Source organism: Papio anubis, chromosome 14 (assembly GCF_008728515.1).
Source record: "Papio anubis isolate 15944 chromosome 14, Panubis1.0, whole genome shotgun sequence".
NCBI classification, from domain to species: Eukaryota; Metazoa; Chordata; class Mammalia; order Primates; family Cercopithecidae; genus Papio; species Papio anubis.
This window is the reverse complement of record NC_044989.1, coordinates 42,954,053-42,966,924: the sequence shown is the minus strand read 5'-3', so window position 1 is coordinate 42,966,924 and position 12,872 is coordinate 42,954,053. Positions and strand designations below refer to the sequence as shown.

Genomic DNA, 12,872 nt, shown 5'->3' with positions numbered 1-12,872 from the left:
AAAGGAAAGGAAAGGAAAGGAAAGGAAAGGAAAGGAAAGGAAAGGAAAGGAAAGGAAAGGAAAGGAAAGGAAAGGAAAGGAAAGGAAAGGAAAGGAAAGGAAAGGAAAGGAAAGGAAAGGAAAGGAAAGGAGATAGTAGAGTAATATCAAAGAAGAAGCTTTGAGCCTCTGACTCCTGGAACATTCGGGTAAGGACTAGATAATATACCAAATTCAATTGATTTTTAAAAGAGTTGATGTCTGTAGTCTGAACATTTCATAATTATAAATCTTTCTGTCAAAGCAACTCTGAGTACATATTTCACTTTACTGAAAAAGAACTATGAGAAGCACAAAAACATGCCATTCTTGCTTCTAGGTATGTGGAAAACCATTATTTTGTAAGTTCTCTTAAAACTTTGTTTAAACAAAAAGATTATTGCATAGTAATTTTTTATACTATTCTTAATTGTGATATTTCAACATAAAAATGGAGCCATCATCTTTGGAGATTGCCAAGTCAGACGGCATAATAAAAACCAGAAAGCAATACAAATGCCTCCTCTTCAAAGTCGCCTTAAGCACACCAAACTGTAAATATTTTAGGCTTGGCACAGTGGCTCACATCTGTAATCCCAGCACTTTGGGAAGTCAAGGCAGGAAGATCGCTTGAGGCCAGGAGTTTGAGACTAGCTTGGGCAACATAGCGAGACCCTGTCTCTACAAAAAACAAATAAAATAAAAAATTAAAACCAATAATTATTTTAAGTTATAAACCAGTTTGATCTCATTTTAATAAGTAAATAAATTCTCTATTTAAAAAGAGGTGAGGTGAGTTAGAAACAGGGGAAGGATCTGAAGAAGAATCTTAAGACTATTCATCGTAAGTACTAATTGAATGCTTTTTATTTTCTTTTTCACTTGTTTATGAATGAATATACATTACATTTTTATTTGATGGCTTTTTGGAAAAAGTAAATATATACCATAACTCTGTGTGTGTGTGTGTGTGTGTTGTGTGTGTTGGTAATAAAACTTTCTGAAACAAAATAAACTGACTATATAGATAAAGGTATCCAATTCCAGCCATTTGAAGGGCCTGAATTAGTTTAGGTATGTCATTTAGAACGGCCAAATACCTATAATATTCAGAAATTGCTCTTTGAAATTTTCCTCTATTAGAAAATACCCACCTAAATACCCAATGATACATGCCAAAGGTTTCCTAGTGCTTTTGCTTTTCAGTGGACTTCCGGATAGTTCAGCATGTCTGTCTGCATCTGAGGAGAGAAAGAAACATGGAGATAACCAATGAAACAGATTTCTCTAGCCAGACCACACGCACCACAGAAATAAAGGTACAAGTAGAAAACAATACAAAATAGCCACCAGATTCCTACATAATTTCCTTTTGGGCCTGAGAAAACGGTTTCTAGTTCTGGTTCCCAATTTCTAAATGGGATTTATATAAAATAACATGTAATTTTTAGTAGTAGTATTTTGAGACGCAGTCTCGCTCTGCCATCCCGGCTGGAGTGCAACAGCGTGGTCTCAGCTCACTGCAACCTCCACCTCCCGGGTTCAAGCAATTCTCCTGCCTCAGCCTCTTGAGTAGCTGGGATTACAGGTAAGCACCACCATGAGGGGCTACTTTTTGTGTTTTTAGTAGAGACAGGGTTTCACCATGTTGATCAGGCTGGTCTCGAACTTCTAACCTTGTGATCTGCCCACCTGCTCACGCCTGTAATCCCAGCACTTTGGGAGGCCAAGACGGGTGGATCACTTGAGGTTGGGAGTTCGAGACCAGCCTGACCAACATGGAGAAACCCCGTCTCTACTAAAACACAAAATTAGCTGGGCATGGTGGCACATGCCTGTAATCCCAGCTACTTGGGAGGCTGAGGCAGGAGAATTGCTTGAACCCAGGAGGTGGACGTTGCGGTGAGCCAAGATCGTGCCACTGCACTCCAGCCTGGGCAACAAGAGCGAAACTCCATCTCAATAATAATAATAATAACAATTTACATGCAAGAGATACAGACAGCACTCTTCAACGACATTATCACCATTATCTAGGTCATGCTTACAATAACCATGTGATGTTTTCATGGGCTACCAAAACAACTCATTAACCCCTGAGAAATAAAGCAAAAGAAAAAAAAGGTACCAGAGCAATATAGAAAACACACACTTTAAAGCCCCATATGGGTATAGCTAATGCACATCCAACACACTCACGCTTTTTTATTGCGTGTGCCCATCTCAGAAATATGCTTCATTTCTAGCCATGGCATTTCTGTATTATAGCAGAAATAATGGCTGTAAAGCGCAAGGTGGAATCAGTCTTAATGTAAGATTGATTTGACATGGAAGATAAATGACAGCTGCTAAAGGCAACAAATTTGGCCATCTCTGACCTAGGTGGGCCATACTTGGCCATCCCATCCCCACGTGAAGGCTTAACTCATCTTGGCGAAACTCAATTGTTAGACTAGGGATTTGCAAGAGTAATAATGGGCCATTTGGTTTTATCACTGGTTTTCTACCCCTGATCAAGCTGTGTCATTGGTGCTGAGATTTAAAAGGCTACCTGTGTGCAGAGTATTTCATCCAACAGTCAGAATAATAAGAAACTGTGAGGATGGGTATTAGCTAATCAAAGTTTTCATGATGCTCATTATACCCTATTGTAAGACACTTTCAGACAAAGAAAATTAAAGCATACAATACAAACATTCTGTGTTTTAATTAGTTGTCATTTGGAAGAGCAGATGTGCAAGACAAAGGGACAAAACGTGTACTGAAATACTTTAATATTGTCGTAAATATTAACAGAATCACTTTAACTTGTTTGATTCTACTATGTTTACGCCTTTTCCCCACCTTCAAATATTTGACAAAAATGTCCTACAGGTTTTCTGATTTACTGAAGAATTTTTCCTTTTGCAAATGGAGACATTTCTGGGCATACACATACGGAATTTCCTTTGACATCCATAGGAATTATTTGCTCTACTAGAGTTAAAATGTGCAAGTCTGGAACTTCAAATAATTTTAAATAAAAATTAAGTTTTTATGAGCTCTAGCCCTTTCACAAAACAAACTGTTTGGAAAATTATTAAACAGAAGATGGCAAAAGAGCATTAAAAAAAAATTCTCGTTGTGGTTAAAAAAAAACACAATGAGATACCATCTCACACTAGTGAGAATGGCTATCATTAAAAAGTCAAAAAATAACAGATGATGGCAGAGAAAACAGAGGTTGCGGAGAAAAAGAAATGCTATACACGGTTGATGGGAGTGTAAATTAGTTCAACCATGTGGAAAACAGTGTGGTGATTCCTCAAAGAGCTGAAAACAGAACTATCACCCAACCCAAAGGAATATAAATCATTCTATCATAAAGACACATGCATGTATATGTTCATTGCAACACTACTCACAATAGTGAAGACATGGAATCAACCTAAATATCCATCAATGATAGACTGAATAAAGAAAATGTGGTACATGTACACCATGGAACACTATGCAGCCAGAAAAAAAGAATGATATCATGTCCTTTGCAGGAACATGGATGGAGCTGGAGGTCACTATCCTTAGCAAACTAATACAGTAACAGAAAACCAAATACTGCATGTTCGCACTTATAAGTCGGAGCTAAATGATGAGAACTCATGGACGTACAGAGGGGAGCAACAGACACTGGGGCCTATTGGAGGGTGGAGGGTGAGAGGAGGAAGAGGATCAGGAAGAATAACTAATGGGTACTAGGCTTAATAATTGGATGACGAAATAATCTGTACAACAAACTCCCTTGACACAAGTTTACCTATATAACAAACCTGCACATGTACCCCTGAACTTAAACGTTAAAAAATAAGTTTAAAAACATTAAAATAGACAAAGCACATACTGCAGAGAGCCTAAAACAATCAGGAATCTGAATATATAGCCCCTAGATATCGGCTAATTATTATGCAACCACTGACAAGTATAAATGATCCAATTTCTTTTCTTCCTATTCAGTTGATTTCCATGAGAAAAAATAAATTACTAAGCTATGAAGCTTTTCACCTAATGTAGAATAATAGTGAAGATACAGGTGGAAATATAATGAACATATTGTGCAAGAGTAATCTAAATAAACACTAGAAAGCAACCCAAACCCTGTAAGGATCAAATGCCTGCCAAACCACTGAGTTAACACTACATAATTTCTTGCTAATACTACTGATTCACCTGAAATTCAAGCTATATTTGGGATGAGGACAAGACAAATTTTTCTTTCTTCTCTATTAATAAAATAAAGCTGGAATGAGTCATCTTGGTTATTTCCTCAATGTCTTGACAAAGGCAATCACTGTATTACTAGTAATAAGAATTGCTTTTTATTCCAGTCTATACGGCCCAAAGGAAAACTGCCTATATGGCAGCAATTGATAGACATTGATGGCTCTTATCAACAAATCCATCAGAGAGGTCATCAACACAATTCCCAAAGAAGTTTCATTTTAAACTATATTTGCTTCTAATTTCTCATTAAAAATAGTAGGATTAATTATGTGATGTTCCAAGTGACAATTTGCATTACAGGGTATCTCTGAGCGGGAGATCAAAGCTTTTTAGAAAGATGCATATTTCACTAATCCTCATTATATTTTATAGAAAGTTCCAGCTACTCAAGAGGAGGAGGAGGGAGGATCCCTTGAGTTAAGAGGCTATAGTGAGCCATGATCACGCCACTGCACTCCAGGCTGGGTGACAGAACAAGACCCTGTCTCAAAAAAAAAAAAAAAAAAAGTAGTTGGTGGCAAGAATTATGTCTCAACTGTGAAAAAATTACAGTGAAAAGATTCTAGGACTGCCTTAGTCACTCTTCAACATAAGAAAAGTTGTAGCCATTCAGTAGGAAAAATACGGTTGGCCCTGAGGAAATAGCCATAAGCAGGATTGTCTGGCCCACACTTAAGTTGGTTAGAAGGAATGCTGGGCTGCACTCAATGCCAGGCCAACAGTGGTGCCACTTGTCAGCCAGTCCTTGCTCCCAAACTACTCACCTAACTCCACTTCAACATGGAGATACACATTTGAACTGCACAGATAATGAAAGCAATCTGAGAAATGCCCAAAGAACCCAGAAGGAATCAAAACCTGTCCAGAGAGAACATCTGTATCTCACTCAGGTCACTTGACTGGTCACAAGGAATACATCTTTAGTTTCCTAGAGCAGGGGTCCGCAAGCCCCAGGCCTCAGACCAGTACTAGTGGTAGCAAGTCAGGAACCGGGCGGGACAACAGGTGAGCAATACTGCCTGAGCTCCGCCTCCTGTCAGGTCAGCAGCATTAGATTCTCACAGGAGCGCAAACCCTATTGTGAACCGCCACTGGAGGGATCTAGGTTGCCTTCTCCTTATGAGATTCTAACTAATGCCTGATGATCGAAGTTGGAACAGTTTCATCCCAAAACCATCCCCGCCCCCACCACCCAGTTTGTGAAAAAATTGTCTTCCATGAAACCGGTCCCTGGTGCCAAAAAGGTTGGGGACCACTGTCCTAGAGGATGATCTATATTTCCTTGGGGTTAACCTAGAAATACATTATTATGCCAGGTGCGGTGGCTCATGCCTGTAATCTCAGCAGTTTGCGAGGCCAAGGTGGGCGGATCACCTGAGGTTGGGAGTTCGAGACCAGCCTGACCAACATAGAGAAACCCTGTCTCTACTAAAAACACAAAAGTAGCTGGCCATGGTGGCACATGGCATGCCTGTAATCCCAGCTACTTGGGAGGCTGAGGCAGGAGAACGGCTTGAACCTGGGAGCAGGAGTCTGAGGGGAGCGGAGATCTTGCCATTGCACTCCAACCTGGGCCACAAGAGCAAAACTCCGTCTCAAAAAAAGAAAAGAAAAGAAATACACTATTACTTTTGTTGAAAATCATGCTTATTTTTCTGTAATGTTTTGGAAATACTGGGGGCAGTGAGACAGAAACCCTGCAATATACACACAGAATTCACAAAAATATCCCACATGTGCATTCAAGACCCCTGTCAAGATAAAACTATCAGTAGAGTTTGCTTCTAGAACTGGAAAGGTATTTTTAAAGAAGCCACAAAACCGATTAATTTTTTTTATAAATTCAAGTATTAATATGTCTTTTTTAAAAAAAAATCTGCTTGGCAAATACATCATAAACAAAGTCAAACAGAAAACGGGGAACTATTTGTATCACATATCACAGATTAAGAACTAACTTTGTTAAAATATAAAAAGTTCCCACAAGTCAGTAATACCACCAATAGAAAACTGGCCAGGGGAAAAACAGTTGACAGAAAAGGAGATAAATGGTTTTCAAATACAAGCAATGATTTCTATCTCATCCAAAACGAGAAATGCAAGCTAATATAACATGTCATCTGTCAACTAGTCATGGGTTTCAAAGATGGGTAACACTGCCAGCAAAATTCTAGAGAAATAGGAATTGTCTAGACGTTGTGAGTGGGACTGTGAATTGCAGTTTTTCTAACGGCAATAAAACTACACCAAAATTCAAAATGTATGCTCCTTGGTCCCAACTTTAACTTTTAGGGAGCTATCTTGTAAGGCACATTCCCATTTTATCCATCAGTATGAAATGATATCTGCATAAGGACATTTGTTGCAACATTATTTATGATAGAAAATGACTGAAAATAACTTAAAAGCTTTTAATAGGGAACTAGGTATAGTACAACAAAATAGATTATGCAGCTGACACAAAAAGGAGGCAGTTCTCAGTGCAGTGGCATGGTATGTTAAGTAAAAAGCAAGGGACAGAGCAATATAGACAGTATGTTAACATCATATAGAAACAAAGAATAAACCTACTTAGATTCTTATAGATGCACAGAATACTTCTGGATACTTAAGGCAACAATGATAATGGTTATCACTGAATGGGGTAAAATAGGAATGAGAAACGTGATGAGATTTGTAACCACTTTTGTACCTTTCAAAAAAAATGTTCAGTATCCATTCAAAACCAAATTTTTATTAAAAATAAACTCCTCGTCTTATAGCACAAGGCACAGACTAAAAAAATTTTAAACTCTCTACCAAAAATACCAAAAGAAGCAAACCAACTATTCTGTCATGTTTCAAGCTTAAAATTTCAGGAATGCTTATACAATCATTAACTTTAGCTGAGAAATCTCTAGAAAAATCTCATAAAACAAATTTTTCATGAAATGGGGTCTTGAGATACCCCCAAAGTCGAATTAGCATCTTCAAACAGAAAAATAGCTTCAGGCTCCTCCCAAATAACCTCATACGGGGGAACACTGTGGCCCATTCAAATCTGGTGTGTTATCAGCCCAAACCACTTCACTCTCTGCAAGCCACCAAGGTGCCAGGCAAATCATCCAGATTTTCCAGGCACTTTAGTTTCATCTTTGGAATGTTGCTAGTTAACCTACTTCTATTTAACCTCAGTCTGTGAGGATCCTGAGTCTCAAGTGGCGATAATCCTATGCGTATCAGGTGTTTGGATAATTCTGTAGATCTTTGGTGAAGTCTCTGAAATAATGTCTGATGGCAATAGCAGAGGAACGTCATTCTCTCACACATAGCTTTTTTACTAGGGGGAAGGTTCTTAAGAGGGAAAAAATAAAATATGGCTTTTTTTTTTTAAATAAAATATGGAACACTTCACTAATTTGTGTGGTCATCCATGCTCAGGGCCATGATAATCTTCTCTGTATCATTCCAATTTTTAGTATATATGCTGCTGAAGTGAGCACGATGTCCAAACTTGGTATTTTATAACCTTGCTGTTGGGCCACAAATCTTAAGAACACAGTAGGTTTCTTTATGCAATGAAGGATTTTGGTCTACCAATCCATTTTTAATAAGCATTATCTACATGGTAGAACTGGCTCAAGTATTTTACTAATGTTAGTAACTTTTGGCATGGATTTATATATTCACATATAAAGATCTATTATTAAAATAATATTTAGGTATTTGGGGAAATTGGTTTAAAAAATACATTTTTCATAGTGAGGCCCCATCTCTAAAAAAAAAAAAAATTAATTAACCAGGTATGGTGGGCCACACTAGTCCCACCTACTCAGAAGGCAAGAGGATCACTTGGGCCCCAGAGTTCAAGGCTGCACTGAGCTATGATGGTGCCACTGCACTCCAGAGCCTGGGCAACAGAGCAAGACCCTGTCTCTTAAAAAAAAAAAAAAAAAAAAAAATCCTATGTATGGATGAGGAGTGGTAAATCTTCCCACCCCTTTCCCTCAGCCTCCCAGTTTCCCTTCCTTCAGATGTCATTACTATTTACATATTCTTTGAGATATTTTATGAATCTGCAAAGACCTTTTCTGTTTTTACTGTATGCTTTAATCCAGGTTTAAAAAGCTCCCATTTCTTCACTTTTATGCAGTGTCATCCCATAAACTGACTATGACACTGGCTGTGATGGTGCTGCCATGGCCAGAGACAATCGAAGAGCTCAACATCTACAGTGCTTGGAAGAGTCTCAAGCCCACAGGGAAGAATTACTTTCCCAAATAATAAATTATTCTAAAATGCATTAATGAGAACTCTTGATCCATCAATATTTTGATTACTGCCTTATCTGAAAGTACATTCACACTGCATCACAGTGATTCTTAACTTTCTGCAGGGTGGAGGAGAGCCTAACACTGCCTTTGAGAAACTAAGGAAAACTTACTGGAAAACACACACACACACACACACACACACACACACACACACTCTCTCTCTCTCTCCTATACACTCCCAGTAGACCACAGACATGGTTGCCTATGGACATCAGGTTATTAATACCTAATCACCCTAACAAGCCAAGATCAAGACATCTGCTGAAGAGGTTGTAACAAGGTAAGTACAAGAACAGAAGAGATGATAGCATAATCAATTAGATATTAGGAAAAGTTCATTAATGGCTTGTCTGAAAAAAAAAATGAGTAGATGGCTGCTGAAACACTCATTTTAAATCTTAAGGTAAAATTATTTGAGAATCTGATTATGTAAAACTCAATGACTGGTGAAGCTAAATACAAAACAAAGTAACATATGCTCTCTGAATTTCATCCAGATAAATGACTGCTCTTTTATTATTACTATAATCTATATGCTTATAGAAATAAAATACAGATAACTTAATTATGATCCCTTTTAGCAGCATGGCCCATCAGTTGAGAAAAAAATTAGAATGAGATAAAAGAAAAATATACTTCATTGAAGAATAAGCAAAACAAAGATAATGTGCAAATTAACTGAAAATTAACACACGAGCCCTGGGGAAACAGAGCTTCCTCAGCAGCCAACTGAGTTGGTGATGGTTTCTCTTCTACTCCTAGGACAAAGATGATACTGGATCCCTACCCATTTTAATGGAAAAGTCTCATTCATTTTCATTCTTAAATGTTTCACTTTTTAATTATTTTTTTATGCAGAGTCTCACTGTGTCTCCCAGGCTGAAGTGCAGTGGCGTGATCTCGGCTCACTGCAACCTCTGCCTCCCAGGTTCAAGTGATTCTCTTGCCTCAGCCTTCCAAGCAGCTGGGATTACAGGCACGTGCCACCACGCCTGGCTAATTTTTGAATTTTTAGTAGAGATGGGGTTTCACCATGTTGGCCAGGCTGGTCTCGAACTCCTGACCTCAAAAGTGCTGGGATTACAGGCGCGAGCCACCGTGCCTGGCCTTCACCATTCTTTTTATTTAAAAAATTATATAAAAATGTGTTTTAAATGAGCTGAACAATTTAGAATATAAATATTTCCAATTCCCCAAATGGGAAAGTGTTAACGTAAGTCCATGAGGTCTCAAATGTTAGCACAAAACCTAAATATAAGCCTAAACTCTCAAATATACATGAATCTAATATAGCAGTTTCCCCTCCATGGGACTCTGACATTGTTACCATTTTGTCTTTTTTCTTTCTTTTTTTTTTTTTTTTTTGAGACGAAGTTTCGCTCTTGTTGCCCAGGCTGGAGTGCAATGGTGCTATATCAGCTCACTGCAACCTCTACCTCCTGGTTTCAAGCAATTCTCCTGCCTCAGCCTCCCAAGTAGCTGGGATTACAGGCGCCCGCTACCACGCCTGGCTAATTTTTGTATATTTAGTAGAGACAGAGTTTCACCATGTTGACCAGGCTGGTCTTGAACTCCTGACCTCAGGTGATCCACCCGCCTTGGCCTCCCAAAGTACTGGGATCACAAGCATGAGCCACCGCACCCAGCCCTCAATTCCCTTTACAAAGCATTTTTCTTCTTATAGAGCTATTACTTAAGTTTTAAAGCCTTTCAACTATTCTGCTAAAAATTACCTTTAGGAACAAAAAATGATTTTTTTAGTCATCGTTCCTTTTATTGATATCCTCTTTAAATCAAAGGGGAGCTTTTCATAATAAGAGATTTCTTAGAATAGCTTTAAGATTTCCTAACTGTTAAGCCAAACAGCAAGTTTTCTCATCTCTTAAGGAACAAAAGCTACACAGCTCTAACATGCTAGCCTGGAATGTGACTCCAGAGCGAACATATTAATTATACACATATTGTCAGAGACACGGTAATGACAAAACAATCTACAATTCATGGATACATAGGATCTCTGTGCTAACAAAAATAAAAATAAAAAAGATAAGCAAGACCACATGTGTTGAAAATAAAAGTTATGTAAATGTTATGTGGTGATATATATGATACACGATCATGAAATGGAAACCAAACTGGACAAACAGCCTGCTCAACCATATGTTTAGATGCTAGCTTAAGAAAACGAAATGTGTACTTTCAGAAAATTCACGCAAAAATCAGTTTAAAGTTTACTTATAATTTGCTAGACCTTCTAATAAATATAGTATTTGTTATGAAGCACTGGTGAATTTCCATAATGTTGTATGACAATTGTAAAAGGTTCATGGGAAAAACAAGATTTACAAAGACATACGGTCTCTAATTAGTGTAAATTGGCAAATTTTATTTAAACCTAATGAATCCATAAGACTGGACTGTACTGTCTCAATTATGGAGTCTCATTATAACAGCATCCTTAGGGGTTACATTGTGGCACTACCTAAGAGGTAAAAGTGCTTCAACAGGGCTCTGTAGGCAACTCCATCACAAAACCCCACGGAATAGGATCACCTCCCACCAATCTTTTGCTAAGCACTCCTCTCTGGTAAAGAGTACAGAAGTTTCAATGTTTTGATTTTTTTTTTCAGATTGGCATGATACAAATGGCAGCACACAAAAACAATGTTAAAAAAATAAACCAAATAAAAGGCTGTACACAAGAACTTATGTTTATTGCAAACAAACAAACAAAAAAAAAAGGAAAGAGAAGAAAAGAGAAAATGGTCAGAAGCACAACATATAAGGTTAAGAATTTAAAAGCATCTTACATTCTGCCCTAATGGCAGCATAATTAATAGCAACAAACGGCCGTCTTGCTGCCTGCCGTAGCCGGAGGGTATTTTTGCAGACCTGGCGAGCAAATTTTGTGAAATATGTAGTATGAAGGAAGAAAGCTTGGCGGGTCTTCACTGCAGACTTTGGACTCCCAGTATTTCTAACTGGCATTCCCTGCATGGCCTGGCGGGATACGTGACTTCTAACACGAGGGTCCTGCAAAATCAGAAAACAATAAACACTCAAAGAAATGAACTTGCCCAAACGCATTACTGTTTGCATCACGCTCAAAAGAAAAGTGAAACTTTTAAATCTTTCATGAAGCATCTATAACATCACTTGGTGCACTACCTCTAAAAGAATTAAAGTGTGCACTTTTGGGAAAGAGGTGGGGAGTAGAGAAGGGAACTGTGGAGAACACTGTACTATTGTACAGGAATCCATAATAACATTAACAATAGGTAGTAAGAAACTGCCAAAGGGGTTAACTACACTTTTTTTTTTTTTTTTTAAATTAAGGAGTCCTGAAAGCCTGTCAGCACTGAAAAAGAGTCGTCACCCACTGGTAAACACAGATGGTTGGCATCTTCAATCTATGAGGATTTTACCAAAATCACATTTAAACTGTTGTTCACCTCAAGGTTCAGTCCATACTTCTTATCCCTCCAAAATAGCCACAGGGAGAAAAAATGCTCAATTTGCATTTATGACTTTATGTAGTAAGACACGCCTTCAACAGAATGTAAAGGTTACACAAACTGTTTTCAAAAGCAATTAAACATTCAATTTGTAAGCTCTCTAGTTATGCTAACATCTCCCACATTCATTGTTTTTTTTGTCTGAGACCATTATTCTGAATACCTGATAAAATTTAATTTCTCCCTGCTTCTCTCCACACCTACCCTGAATATTGTAGTGCTATGTTTACCTACAAAGGTAGCTTTCTTCATTTTTTAATTATCCTATACTGTACTTCTGTTTCCAAGGAATAATCAAGCCACTTAGAAACAGGACATTTTTCAACACTAAAAAGACTACTGTACCTCTGTAGTTGGGCTAGGAGATAACTTCTCTTCTTCTGACTGGGTGGGCATTTTCAAGCCTCCATATTTTTTCCAATAAAGCCAACAAATTGCACATAATCTACACTGCATATTAGGTGGGCCCCAGGAATACCACTGGTGAGACTGTGTAGCTAAAGCAGAAGAAAAACAAGAAAAATAAGAAAAATGCTATTTAATTTGTAACATCAACACAAAATAATCAAATATTTAAAAAATACTTGTCATGCTTAGTTTACAATGTTATTGTTCCCAGCTTACAAGTCAAACATAATAGTATATTTGTGTTTTTTTAATACTCAGAATTCATTAAACCAACTTATTTCTATCATTATATAAAGTGCTTGTGGCCCTGTTAAAGCTATTAAGTGAAGCATCCTGCATTATGCATTTTGCTGCCAAGGGA

General features: G+C 37.8%; 1 protein-coding gene and 1 non-coding gene across 11 annotated transcripts in view; both read right to left on the bottom strand.

Moving 5' to 3' along the window:
• Positions 1-12,872, bottom strand: part of MTA3 (metastasis associated 1 family member 3) — a 267,138-nt gene that overhangs the window by 33,145 nt on the left and 221,121 nt on the right. For all 10 annotated transcript variants that reach the window (XR_001894059.2, XM_017947467.3, XM_017947463.2 and 7 more), the window contains 3 exons: positions 12,449-12,600; positions 11,399-11,621; positions 1,173-1,259 (listed from right to left, as the gene is read on the bottom strand). Coding sequence is in view for 9 of the 10 variants with exons in the window: in XM_017947467.3 (XP_017802956.1) it covers positions 1,173-1,259; positions 11,399-11,621; positions 12,449-12,600 (462 nt within the window). In the remaining variant the exon portion in view is untranslated. The remainder of the gene's footprint in view (positions 1-1,172; positions 1,260-11,398; positions 11,622-12,448; positions 12,601-12,872) is intronic.
• LOC116270381 lies at positions 7,650-7,757 on the bottom strand. Its single transcript, XR_004178425.1, has one exon. It is a non-coding gene; the product is annotated as a U6 spliceosomal RNA (small nuclear RNA).